A 15,255-nucleotide genomic window follows, 5' to 3' on the forward strand; every position below is an offset into this window, starting at 1 on the left:
CACATCACAAATCTGACACAAAGTATTATGAGTCAAACTAGCAAAGACATCATTCACAAGACAGTCCACCATGTCTGATCCTGTATAAACAACAGCTAAGCAGATTAATCAAAGGATACTGACTAGGAAAAGTTTGGTCAACAGGTCGATGACACCATGATAAACATTTCTGACATGCACCACAAGAATTAGCCTTCCGTACTACTAAGCTTGCAAGCCATGGTATTTCAGTAGTACTGTTCAAAGGGACATTGAATCTAATCCATTGACTCACAAAAATCTCTACACAGCAAACTGATGAAACAGATCATTTCTGCTGGATATCTACAACTACTTCCAGCCATGAGTAATTGGCAAAACAATGTTGGTGAAAACTATGAAAGTAATCCCTTTTAAAATTAGCTGAGACTCTTTCCTTGATAATGTATATTTTTATTTTACTGCAACCACTTACAGAATGACAAAAAATATGCACAGTGAAAGAATTTTTTGAAACATCTTCTGTTTCAACTGACTGAAATGTCCAACCATAACTTTCATTTATCTTCAATGTTTAGCCTGGAGTACTGTGAGAGTTGCTCTCTACCTTAACAAACAAGCGTACTTTACAGAAACAATTTTGCAGTAAAATTAGAACAATTATTGACCAACCTGTGCCTTCACAGCTCTGTATAGAATGTTTTCTTGGCTGGGGGAATACTCAGATACATCCTGAAAGTAGACCAAACAGGGCATCTAGGGATGAGACAGCCTCACTTGAGGTGCTGGTGGAGAGCATGAAGTAGACACATATGAACACAAGTATTTAAGCAAACAATAATATTAAAGATTAAATCACTGAGAACATTCAAGGCGTTTACGAACATGTTGGGTAGGTGTTTTTTTGTAGAACGGCAGACATACTAGTCCACACCAGTGAAATCTATAATACTAGCAGTTATTTATATGCACTGTTGCTGGTTAGGGTTTTGTCGAACACGCAGTCACATTGTCCTTCTAAGAACCTTTGCTACTTGTAAGCATTAAGACCAGAATCTTTCTGGCACTAATGTTTACAATAGTCTTTCATCTGAGGTGTATTTATATATATCTATCAAAGGATACTGACTAGGAAAAGTTTGGTCAACATATATCTATAACATATATCTAAAATTAGGATACTTTAGAAAGAAAGATTTCAGCAGAGGTGCTGATGAGTATATTTGACCAAACCAAGTCGGCTTTGTTAGGATGGTCTATTATTACTGCATAAATTTGTGAAGACAATCATTGACTGTTCAAAAAGGAATACTTATATCTGCTCCTGTAATACTTCAGAATAAAATGTTGTTTGAAGATGTTGAAGCAAACAATACTACACTTACTTTGAAAGTGCTACTTTCAAAGTGAATTCTTTCAGCATTGATTTTCTATTTGGTTGCTCATGTCAACCTGCTACGTCTTCTACTTCGGAGTCTAGGCATGCACATTGCTATTACAATAAATATTGACAGACAGACTGGTTTATTCAATACTGCAGGCCATGTGACCTAAGGTACAATTACACCACAACGTATTATTTTGCCATGTGGATTTGATATAAAGAAACAAAACTAATAATTAAGAATGGCATGCTTCAAATACATGCTTTAAATATAACGATAGCAATTTGATTGTTTGTGGATTTTGTTAACAAATAAGTTTGATTAAGTTACATTTGTTTGGCACAAAAGAGGCTAACCATGGTAAATATTTCGTTCGGAGTGCAGAATATTTTGGACAGGTAAATAGTATGTGGACTTCATCTTCAGTGTAGAGATCCATACAATATTCACAGCAGATGTTATAGTCACAATGTCATTTCTCCTTCCTGTATGCATTTACCTTCAGATTGTTTAATGCAACTCTAAATTTACAGAATGCACGCACCAAAGACTTGTCTTGAAGACAAGTAATATATCTTTCTGTGTTAAAATCAGTTTTAAATCTCGAGTACAATGACAGAAAACTTGAGGCAGAAATACCTAAATGCGAGTCCTGGATAAAGATATCCTGTAACCTTTGTTTGAATATGCAGATGAATAGCTTTTCATCACCAACTTGTTGTGACAATCAAGTCCATGCAAAACCTTTTGTAAAGAGCAGAGATCTGACCTCCGAAACCCAGTTCCATTATCATCTTCAGATTTGAGAAGAAGATAGCTCTGCCTTGGGTATCTAAAGGTGTCCATTTGCAACAGTTTCAACCAGTATTTGATTACTCTCATTCTGGTATACACAAATATAGTGCAGCGACCTGTTTCACTTAATATTGCTTTTTTTTATGCATATTTCCCAACGGATAAGAATCGTTTCAGGTATGAAGTATGGACCTTTTCAAGTGCTTCATTGTACATTGTTCACAATATCTCGGAGCTATACAGAAGGAGTGGTAAAATTTTGCAGTCGAAGATATTCATTGCTGTGGAGAACGTCATTGTACGATTACGTTTGAATAGCTGGTACACTGGCCTTAATGCTTTCGATGCCTGTGATGCCAAATTGTTACATGCAGCTGACCACTTTAGCCTAAATGAGAATAGTAGACCAAGATATTTGTAGTATGTTGTGCACCCCATGCCAGTTGTTCGCCAGCATAGAACCACTCCTCATCCTTGCGTATAATTCCACCATTACGAAAAACGATTGTGCTTGATTTATTCATATTGACGGACAGTCCCCAAGACTTGCAATACTGGTATAATACATCTAGTTGTTGTTGCAAACCAATAACCGTATACGAAAACATGTTGGCATCATCAGCAAATAACAGCATCTTAATATCCTCGATGTCCTGAGAAACGAAGATTCCATGTTTGCAGGTCTGGTAGATTTCAGTGGATAATTCATTGATGAAAATAGTAAACAAAAGAGGACTTAGCATACATCCTTGCCGTACTCCAGAACTTGTCAAAAAGTCGTCAGTTTTCCCATTGTCCACCTTTACACAGACTTTGACTGAAGCATACATATTAACCAAAACATCATATATTTTACCATGGCATCTGTGAATTAAAAGCGAGTAAACCAGTTTATCCCTATCTACCAGATCAAACACTTGTTTTAAATCAATAAATGTGCAGTAGAAACGACCCCCCTTTTTACAAAGGTATTTTGAACATAAAGCATGAAGGGTGAAGACATCATCAACTGTTCCATATCCTGGACGAAAGCCACCTTGGGCTTCAAGGAGAATTTCATTTAAATCAGTCCATGTTCGTAATCTGGTTTCCAGCACATATGAGAATATTTTTCCCGCTACATTAAGCAACGAAATTCCTCTCTAGCTATTTGGGTCAGAGTAGATCTAGTCTTGAATATCGGCAGTATCAGGCCTACATTCCACGCATCTGGAAAGTCCTGTGTCTAAGATTTTGTTGAAAAGTGGATTCAGAAGTGCTAAAAGTGACGTTTGAGCTGCTTTAAAGAACTCAGGGGGTATGCCATCATCACCAGGAGCCTTACAAGCTTTAAGATGTTTTATAGCTTGCAGGATCTCATCATCAGTGATTGCGTCAGACAGCAGACTACTCCCCAGAGAATGTTCACAGTGTTCACAGTGATGGTTTGTTATATATTCCAAGACAAGTTCATCAAATTAGTCGTTCACATCGGCACGCACAGGGTTTAACAAATCTTTGAAGTATGTATATAGCGTTTGCGCATTTACAAGACATGACAAGCGTTTACAGTTCATCACTCATTTCACAGTGTCGTAAAACTCTTTACAGTCTCCATGTTTTGCGGAATATTCGAAGTGTTTAGCAATTTTTCCATCTATTTCAATTTTCTTACGCTCACAGCATTTTCTAAACTGTGACTTGGCATCTATGTAGTTTACGAAGTTCTCTTTGCTTCTGCCTTGTCTGAACACATTTAACAATTTATACTTATTTCGTTTCAAGTCCTCGCTCTCAGTGTCAAACCATGCAGGCTGTGTCTTTCCGGCATTCTGTGCCACATTACTCTTGGGTATATATTCCTGAACGCACAATGTCCAGTTCGTCCAGTTCCCTCGCTCGCCAACTCTCCTGATGCTGGTTGAGTCTTCATCATAGACGTAGACAGCGCCATCTATGATGAGTTTATCATAACTCATGTAAGAAAGAGACCCCTTATCTCTGACTCCCATCATGTCAGGGAATAGTTTAGATCTGATTGATCGTACATGTTTGGTGAAATCTTCGGACACCCTCAAAGACTTACTGCCTTTCAAGACTTTCTTTGCTAACTGGAAAATGTCCCTTTTGTCCTTGAAAAACGCAAACTTCACTATTACTGGACGAGATGCAGATTTGGCGTTTAATCTATGTGCATGTTCAATTCTGACAGTGTCAGATGATTGGTATTTTAGAGTTTCTTTGAGGAATAATCTAACCTGTCTCTCTGTATCTTCCCATGATTCTCGTCCAGAGTCTTCCAGTCCGTGAACAATTAGGTTACTGCGTCGCGACTGTGCTTCCTCAAAATCAATTTTTACGGTCATATTCTGTGTTTCCGACCACAGCTGTTGGTTCTCCTTTTCCAAAACACTCACTTTCTTATTGAATTCAGATGTAAACGTCTGCATAGTAAAATCAAGGGAGGTAATCCGGTTTTGTATACTGTTAAGCTGTTTAGCGAGGTCTGCTAGTCTGACGGTGGATGCATTACCCAAAACATTTTTTGCTATAACTTCACCTGCAACATTCCTAGAAGAGAGTCTAGCCTGTACCTTGTCTGTGGGTGTCTGTTTCAGTGGCCCTGGGGTTCGCATCAACATCCCCAGCAATAAGCAGTAGGATGACAGTCAGCATAACAAAAGGTAAACAATGGCAAAGTCCCCCTGGGGACTTATAACAGGGTGTTTGTTTAATGCCCGTGGTAGAAAAGTTCCAATTCTACATCTTCAGATGTCCAAATCTACACCCATAATTAATATGAAGAAGCACGAACACCTTATAATTCACTGCACTATGAAACTTTTTCAATTGTACCTGTCTATATGCTGTATTTTCACGTTGTTTGTGGAGCTGATTTGTACCTGCTGCTGTGCTTGGAACCATGTGATATCGTTGAGTGACTGAGTTCAGTTTTATGCTGTATTCAGCAATATTCACATGTTGTATATATCTTGAGTCAAGACACTAACAAACGTAACATGCTCTGAGAATCACTGGCAAGGAGAATGTCATGATAATGATAAAGATAACGATGAAGATGGCAACGATGACGATGGTGATGATCGTGATGCCTACAAATTGGAATCGCTATGAGAAGTGTGACTTCAAGGTTGGGGAGGATGCTTATGACAACACCACGAAGCTGTGATGTCACTGAGCATCTATTTAAAAGCACAGATCAGGCCAATACCTCTTGTGAACGATGGGAGCTATCAAGCTGTTGCTGACACTACACTAAACCACTCGGCTACCATCATCAACACACAGGAGTAACATGAAACGTCATCTTTCATAATGTTGTAAATTATGACTTTTGACAATTCCACAGAGTCTGTTACAATGAATAACTGAAGCACTCTCTGTAGAGTGACACACTGCAAGTGTTTGAACCTCAGATCATCAGCAAAACAATTTGGCTGCCTAAAAGTGCTGAAATTAGGAAGGTTTATTCATTACATATAAATTAGTGCTTTTTCCAAAAAGATTACCAATGATGGAATATCTAAATAATTCAAACAATGCATCAGGATTCTGCAGGGAGAACATCATATAAACTAGATGTTTCTGGTGCTGTCTACACACAAAGAGGATGAAGCACATACATATATCCTACTCTAAACAGTCATTACAATAGTTAATCTGTCATGGCATACAGATTGCTCTTTAAGTGATTGAGATGTGGTATATATTGCGCTATTTATTGTATATAACCATTCCAATCCAGTGAAGACTGATCCTGCCTGAGGTGAGGCAGAGGAGAGACTCACCTTGTATTATTACGCTTAGTTTAATAACACATCATGGCAGAAAACCAATTACCTCCAGGCAACACATCACATAAAACCTTAAAACTGAGCGTTCAGATAATTCACATACACACAGAGCAGCATGATTAATTTGGTCATAAAGACTTGATTTAACATGTACTTATATCCCTGACTGTTGTCTAAGGTCAGAGTCTGGTGGAAGTACACCAGAATTTTATCTTGACCAGGCACACCACAAAATACCTGAGTCTGGACCAGATGCACCAGAACATACAAGCAGTCATCCAAGTCATCAGTCAGTCACCAATCTTGATGACATGGAACAATCACTGCAAGTTCATTCTTACAAAATATATGGGTAGGCTAAAACTGGTTGTGGGTGCTGGGGTCACCTACCTGAGGAAGGTGTGGACAGTCAAGCCACTCTGCAGTCAGCTGCTGTTCACACAGCCCTTCAGTCCTACAACAGAGACAAACAGAGCTATAAGTAAGTAAGTCCATATAATGGACATCAGCATGGGCTTGAATCAAACTCGGTGCTGGTGTGTTTCAGCACTCTGTTTTGGACATTGCTTCATTTCACTTACACTGAAAGAATATTGAATCAGTTGCTTTCCAGCTATTTCTTGTCCACAAAACAAATTACTTGTCCACTATAAACACTAAATACTTGTCCATTGACAACACACTAATTACTTGTCCACTAAAAGAACTAAGTACGTATCTGTAAACAATGCACTAATTACCAGTCCGCTAACAGCACTAAGTACTTATCTGTAAACAACACACTAATTTCTTGTCCACTAACAGCAATAGGTGCTGTTAACAGCACCCTTAATTTAAAATCAGATTTTAAGAGGCACTTAACCTGATGTATAAAAGACAAATGCAACTGCAGTTTGCAGACAGTGAATCTGCTGTTTTGTGGACAGATATTGGTAATCTACGGTTAACAGACATGGAAGTGTCAACCTAAGCCAGATTGGTTCAAATTGGTTCCCATCTTTTGCAAAAACACTTCCATATTTTTCTGCATTCACCCATAATTCCACAAACAGCCTTTCTGAAACAACTCCTTAATCACTATTGATCCTGACATGAAAGACCTGCTCTGGCCTGTACTTCTATTCATATTTCATTTATGTAAAAAGCTTGAATCATGTCCCCTTCCTCCCCTGGGAGATCACCATTAGGCAGTATCATACCACAGATTCCACAACAGGTCTGTCATGGACAGTCAAGCTTTGATATGTCAAATTTACACAATATTTCCCTTAATCCATCCATTCCAAGCTTCTGATGCCTGAAAGAGGAACCAGTAATAAAATTTAGATTCTAAGATTACTGAAGAACTTAGCTGTCCAATCAGTCTCAGCAGTTAATGAAAATTACTGTTCAACAAAGAAACCAACTTCCTTACACTCAGTCAGTGCCTGTGTCCATACACACACACACAAATGTTTGATTAGACATGTCCTATTTTTAGATGTGAAGGTTCTCCACAATTCACAAGTCCAAATTTAGGAGAAAGCAGACTGATGAGTTGTCTCAGATGGTGATAAATACAACGATCAAGCTGATGATTAACATTACAATGTAACAGGCACTGAGTACATTTTCACTCTCATCTTTACAACAGTAAATCTAATACAGATTGAAAATGACAAATTGTAACACTGACATGACAATCTAACACCAGGTGTTCAGGTGAACTTAACTCCATGCTAATCATATATATACTGTACAAGGCTGTATGTCAAGGCTGTATGACAATGCTGTATGACAGGGCCATATAACGAGGCTGTATGACAAGGCTGAATGACAATGTTGTATGAGAACTGTATACAATGTTGTATGACAAAGCTGTATGCAATGTTGTATGACAAAGTTGTGTAACAATGTTGTATAACAGTGCTGTATAACAATGCTGTATGACAAGGCTGTATAAATGTGGCGACCAACCAGCTGATTAATTCGAAATTTTAGAGATGATGTACACAATGTACACAATTATAAGTACAAACAGAGCAATAAAAATGTTTTATTTGTATGTGTCAATAAACATAACCAAAGATTATAATGTTTCTGTATTTCACTTGTTGTTTAACAAAAGCTCAAACTTGTCATAAACAAAGCCATCCCAAGTTATCTTGAGTTCCCTTTAGGTTTCCCATCCCTAAAATTCATGTCGAAATGTTTTGCGAATCACTCTGCCAAATGTTGAATGTTGTTGTTTATAGATAAGCTAAATTAAAATATCTTATGGGTAATAAATTCCTGCGCCTCTGGAAAAAGAAAATTTCCAAGGATCTTCCAGTCCTGCACATCCTTCACACACTGTGTGACTATTATTGTTAATGAAGACAGATGTTCTCCCTCATGTCAACAGATGCTTCTTATTGATACCTTTCAGGGATACTTGAAGGTCACAACACCTAAAGTAGCACATGACCTGAGTATATACTTTTCAAAAGAAGTTAAAGCAGAGCCAACATAAAGTAAAATAATATGGCAATGTCTACCACTGCTAATGTAACGAGGAATGAAATATTTATAACATATTCACTACTTTTCATTTTTTGGTCAAACACAAGACGCCCGAAATAACTGGTATCTGCATAATCACCCAATGTAGGCTGTCGACAAAACTGAAGACACTGGATAGAACAGTTCATGAGATATCGCAAACAAGACCTTACAAAGTGGTCAAAGAGTCATGGTGACCTTGAAAACAAGGTCATGGTCAGCCAAATTGACTGGTATCTACGTAATCCTAAGACACGGACTGTATCCAAATTTAAAGACACTGGGTACATCAGTTCATCAGATATCGCATTGATAAGAGTTTGAAATTGGTCAAACAGTCATGGTGACCTTGAAGATAAATTCAAGGTCACGAAAATCAACTAGTGTCTGCGTAATCTCCTAGTGTAGATTACCACAAATTTTGAAGACATTGGGTACCACAGTTTATGAGATATTGTGGTAACAAGACCTTGAACAGTGGTCAAAGAGTTGTGGTGACCTTGAAAATAAGGTCATTGTCATCCAAACTGATCATGACTGGTGTCTGTGGTGTGCAATGGTGGTGTTGGTGTCTGCAGTCCCCACTGTAGGTTGTCACTAAATTTTAAGACATTGGGTCCAACAGTTTGTGAGATATCATTTTAACAAGAATCAGGATGTATGTACAAACACACAGACATACATGCAACATATGTCACATTTGGGATTTCACTTTCTTAGCAAAGTACAAATTCTAGTACTTTTGGGGTTGAGTCCCATCCGGGTTTTGAACCCGCACCCTCAGAGTCAGGCACCTAATCACCAGCACACAAAGTCAGCCGCCTAGTCCGCTCGGAAACGATGACTTCCACAAAAATGAAAGCCGGACAACTGGTAGTCTAGACTATGATTACACGATGCCATTTAGAAACTGGTCAAATGCAACATGTGCCATATTTGGGATTTCACTTTCTTAGTGAAGTACAAATTCTACTACATAAAGTATGCAGTCTAGACTTCCAGTTGTCCGACTTTCATTTTTGTGGAAGTCACAGTGACTGAGTGGGCTAGGTGGCTGACTTTGTGTGACGGGAACAGGAGCTAGAACTCAAGGCAATGACAGACGGGAACAGGAGCTAGAACTCAAGGCAATGACAGACGGGAACATGAGCTAGAACTCAAGGCAATGACAGACGGGAACAGGAGCTAGAACTCAAGGCAATGACAGACGGGAACATGAGCTAGAACTCAAGGCAATGACAGACGGGAACAGGAGCTAGAACTCAAGGCAATGACAGACGGGAACATGAGCTAGCACTCAAGGCAATGACTGAAGAGAACATAAGCTAGAACTCAAGGCAATGACTGCAGATATCATGACCTACAATTCAAGGCAATCAGTGAAGGAATGAGGAGATACAAGTTGTCTGGCTCCATCAGGAGTGATGTGCCCACTGACCAAGCTGCACAACCTCAGCAGTGACTGAGTGATTTTAGTTTCACACCACTTTCAGCAATATTCCAGCTATGTGGCAGTGGTCTGTAATTAATTGAGTCTCCAGTTATCAACAGCATGAGTATCAATCTACACAAATGGGATACGATGATATGTGTCAACCAAACCAGTGATCCTGACCACCCGATCTCATCAGTCATTACTTATGATAAGCATGACTTACAGAAGAGCAAGGCTAACCCACATCTTCACGGGTTGACAACCTCAACAACAGATCCTTGTCAGTAAACTTCCACGCAAAGCTTACTACACTTCAATTCTAACCCTTGAATCCTCACAGGCAATCCTTCCTAATGTTTGTTTCCCTTAGTGACATTACTTGTTATCTGTCTCATATACTAGAGGTCTTCAAATGTATGCAGACACCTAGCAGCCACTTGCTGTCATGATAAAGCAACAGGCATAAAACACCATCAAACCCCGACAGAAGGCATCCAACAGCTCGTCTGGCACAGGTGTCAAATATTTCAGCAAGCCACCAGAGAAGAAGTCTGGGATTGTCACATTAAGTAGAGAGTCACTCTGTATTCTACAAGACTAAAACATGCTTTGGCAAAAAGTGGAAAATACTTCTCAGCTACCACAAAAAACATCATTCACATGCATGACCAAGTGGTTTTGAACGAATGTCGGGGACAAATCAGTGCAAATACAGAATCTTGTCTTTTTTCATTAAACATTATGGAGCATTCTTGAAATGTTATGACTCACCACCACAAATTGGAATGTGAATGTTTGTAAATCCACGACAGTCTTATCCCTGTCCACCTAACCACTTCACTCACTTTCTTCCGTTGTCTGTTTTGCAGTCTAAGTAAACTTAGTCTCAGTGTATTTCGTTACACTCCACCACTGAGTCTAACAAAAACTTATGGGAGGTCACATCAGGTAACCTTTGAGATTGACCAATCAGAACACAGCTTACCAAATCGTGAAAGTGCACATTCGCACATACCTTTCGAACTTTTTGTCTCAAAAAGGTTCGTACCCGAACGATTCCGAAAGCTTTTTAGCTTCCGGGTGATGCACACGGCGTGCACACAGCCATGACAACGGTAAGTAAACAATCGCTGAAAATAGTGTTTTGGGCAATATTCAAGGATGTTATCTTGCGGATATATTAGCTAACGGTAACCATGTCAAAGGAAACCCCAAAGCATATATACTGCAGGTCAAATAACTGTGTTATATGCAGATTTTTGTTTGTGGAGAGATCTGTATCGGTGACCTGAATAATTTGAAAGTCCCTCCGATCCCTAAATAGTAGCTGTTGTCTGATTGGATAAATCTATTTAACCGTCTCGCGTTTGATTGGACGGTCATTGGTCGCTCAAAGGTTACCTGACTTTCTACTAGGTTTTGTTAGACTCAGTGGTGGAGTGTAACGAAATACACTGAGACTAAGTTTACTTCGACTGTTTGTTTTGTAAAGACAATCCCTTACGAGACTTGACACATGACACTAAAAATGAGACACGACAAAATACATAACACTAGGGGTTTCACTAGACATAACACTTGGTGTGACATGACACAAAACATGAGGCATTTCACTAATTGTAACACTAAGCAGGACCCTTACAATCCTTCACTGGAAGATCTTGGACTCTCATGCTGGTGGCTTCACCCCTTACCTCTCCCATCAAGACACAAGCATGGGGAGATGGGGACTGTCAAGCAGAATGTCTAATCAAATACCACTGCTATCAAGAGCTTCACATTAACAAGGAACACCTTAGAGTATGTGACAAAGATTGAAGAATTAAGAATAGTCACACAGAGACTAAATAGCCAGGGCATTAGGGACTTATCCTCATACCCCCTTCACACTTGAGGCAGAACGAGGCGGAATGCTGTTGGGAAGAACATTTCTGGAAATTCCTGGAAATTAGAACTGAATTCTAAAACTTCTTACAGCACTCCAAATACATTCCAACTGTTCAAAACTTTCGAGGTACATTTGAAGTGAAAAAATATCGAACGGCATATGAGGTGCAGTCAAACTGCATTCTAAGCATTCTTACTGCATTTGATATGTACTTCATTCATTCTGAATTCTGAATACATTCGAGGGAGAATAGAAAGACAAGCCACTTCTCAGCCACTTCCAAATCCTATTGGAATGTCTCTGGACTTCAGGTGGAATATGCTTCAAATGTAATATCGACTAAAGTTGAATACAGCTCAAATGTACTTCAAATACACCTGGAATACAGTCAGATCATCCCAAATGCTTCAAAATACCTCTGATGTCATCAGAATGCCACCAGATTGCACCTTGTCCACCTGTCACTGAACAACTGATAGCATTTGGGAGTCACATTCTTATACAGCTTGAAAACATTTCTTTGAGAGGCCATAACAATAGACTGCATACAGAAGCCAATAGGGACGTACAAGGCAGGAGCGTGTGGACATGTTTATACAAGTTCTTAGGGTGGTTGATAGGTAGTATGGAAGTACAGGCGCAATGTGATGACAAGGGATTACATGTAGAGGCCAGTGACAAAAGGTGGCATACTGAGGCCAGTGGGTGGTACAGGGACATGTTACAAGCGCTTAGCATTCGTTGATGAGTTCGTCATATGCTGACGGGATGAAGTAACCTTGATCTCTGTTGTTTGATGTGGATGGCCTCTGTTAATTTCCGTTTAATGATGTCAGGTTGGTTGGTGGATAGTAGTGTGTATTCTGTCCAGTTCATTTGGTGATTGGGTTTGGACTGAATATATTCTGATATGTTGTCGGATCTATTTGTTGATGCCTTGTGCTCTTTCACTCTGTTGTTGATTGGCCTGGATGTTTCGCCAATATACAATTGTCCACAGTTACAGTCAGTTTTGTAGACAACACCCTTGGGATAAGAATTTCTGCTTGTGGAGTGGTTATACCAGCTGGTTGGCCTGTAGAAGGTTAGTTAGAGTTTGTGGAGTGAAGAATGTGCTCTCTATATCGGCTTGTTGCTTCGAAAAAACACATGGACTGTCCATGGGTTCGCCACTGTCACCTATTCTCGGTGAAATATACCTCCTTACTTGAAAAAATTGTTTATTTTGGCATTCCATTCTGATTATGGTTCAAATTGTGGAAATACTTTTTTCAGACTGATTGTCCTTGACTCCTGTCAATTTGAAGAAAGTGTGAAGGAGCCTTTATCTGGAATACAGACCTGGACTTGTTCCAGACTAAAGAGTTGGACTTACAAATTCTAAACACCACCTACAACAGGTTAAACAAATGAAGTCACTCACAGAAGCTCACTTATGACAAAATGCAATGAATGAAACCTAGAATAAGCCATTAATGCTATCAAAGGACTCCAACCTTCAGGCCTCTGACCCCTAATGGTGTGAGTTTGACATTCGCTGTTGTGTGTTACAATTTCCATTTTTCGTCAGGCAACAGAGTAATGCATAGCTTAAGTGAAAAACCTAATTGCCAAAGCCCATTTTATTAGATTTCCGTAATTACACTTGTGACTATCTGTCCATTTTATTACCTGAGGTGGGTGTGCTTTCATGTGATTTGCAAATTATTAATGTGCAGCAAGCATGAAAACCTCATAACAAAATGCAAGTCATTGCTTACTGAAGTATCCATAAACGTTAACTAATCAAGTAGAAAAAATATTAATGGAAGTCACATTAACTGCTCTAAAGTCTGATCAAATTGATTTACACACCCTTCAGTGCTAGTGCTGCCTTGACTATACTGAGACAATGGTGGAAGTATAAAAGTCACAATTCCATTGGTTCAGAAGCTCATCTTCAAGGAGTTATAAGGCAGAAGTCATAAAGAGGTGGTGAGATAGTAGTTGTGGTGTTTAAGTTTTCCAAATGTATACATCTGAAATATACATCTCCTGTCTCTGATTCCTGAGACTTCCAAAAAATTTGTATTTTCATAAACTCTTTTTATCCATTATTATCAAAAGAAGGCGTACATGTATATATGTGTAAAATGATTTGCATGGTGTTTATGATACCACAAATATAATCATCTTCTTTGCAACATGGGCATGTTGTTTTCAATGAGTTCATGTTCTTGTCATGTTTCATGACTGCATAAGAGTCCTTGTTCAAATTAGCACAATATTCATCTGTATACATGACATTAATACTAAGGATAAGGCTGAAATTTTTCTGTTTTCAAGCATAGTTCTGAAGTTGGCTAACCTGTCCTCAGACATACATACATCAACAAACTAACAATAAAAGTATGTACTATGTTTCTGTTTAAAAATACTTGAATTACATACATATGCAGGTGTGTTCGAATCATGTGATGATTCATCCATCCTAACTCTTGGTATGTCAGCACCATACTGCAGCTTGTTTATTTCACCAAGGTCAACATCCTGTCTGTGAAATTACTGAAATTCTATCCACAACCTGTAACTACTTGAATAGCACCACCTTTATTATCGCCTAATATTTCAACTGGATGACAGTCAAAAGTTTTAAACACACAAACCTGTGGAGATTCCAGAAAAGAATAGTTTCCTGTTTTTCATGCCTGTCAAAATGCCAACAAAATGTGTGGAGCTTCGTGTGATGCTCAGCTTCAAACAGTATATCACACCTTGTCAGCATGACGTGATCGGACAGTCACACGTTGTGGCAGGAAGTAGATGTGCATCACTTTGCTTAAACACGGGGCAGTGGGGTAGCCTTATAGTTTAAGCTATTGTTCATGAAGTCTGAGATAAGTTGATCCCCTGCATGGGTACAGTGTGTGAAGCCAATCTCTGGTGTCTCCTGCCTTGATGTTGTTCTTACACAGTGACTCAAACACTCACTCAGGGAAACCGACCAACCCTCATAGGTGGAGGCAAACCTGGAGCTGACATAAAATGATGTTTGATGTACTGTACGGATGTTGTGATTAACACATGTATAAACTGTCTTTAAACTAATTTCAGGTTATAGTGCCTGTCCATCCTAAGACCATGCTGTTGTACTTGGATACATGTCACCGTATCCCAACTGCATAGATCAGTGCTCATAATGTTGATCACTGGATTGTATGGTTAATTATTTACAGACTGCCACCATGCAGTTGGAGTGCGGCATTAAACAGCAACTTATAGACCAACATTGATACTGCACTCAGACAGTGTACAGACTCCCCTTAATGCTAAGCACCTGGCAGGGAGGTTGGGGATTGAACAACAAAGCCTTACCCACTGGGCCACATAAGTACTTCACAAACATAAAATGTTAATGGATCTGAATCTGGGAGTGAAATGCATGAGGGATGCAACTCTGCAAAAGGGGGCACCTTACAT

General features: G+C 39.1%; 1 protein-coding gene across 1 annotated transcript in view; it reads right to left on the reverse strand.

Annotated features, from left to right (window-relative positions):
* LOC137290745 (aminopeptidase O-like) overlaps positions 1-15,255 on the reverse strand; it is a 91,952-nt gene that overhangs the window by 10,029 nt on the left and 66,668 nt on the right. The window contains exons 10-11 of the mRNA XM_067821862.1: positions 6,344-6,407; positions 652-711 (exon numbers count right to left, since the gene is read on the reverse strand). Coding sequence (XP_067677963.1) covers positions 652-711; positions 6,344-6,407 — 124 coding nt within the window. The remainder of the gene's footprint in view (positions 1-651; positions 712-6,343; positions 6,408-15,255) is intronic.

The sequence above is a fragment of the Haliotis asinina genome, chromosome 7, assembly GCF_037392515.1.
Source record: "Haliotis asinina isolate JCU_RB_2024 chromosome 7, JCU_Hal_asi_v2, whole genome shotgun sequence".
Taxonomy (NCBI): Eukaryota; Metazoa; Mollusca; class Gastropoda; order Lepetellida; family Haliotidae; genus Haliotis; species Haliotis asinina.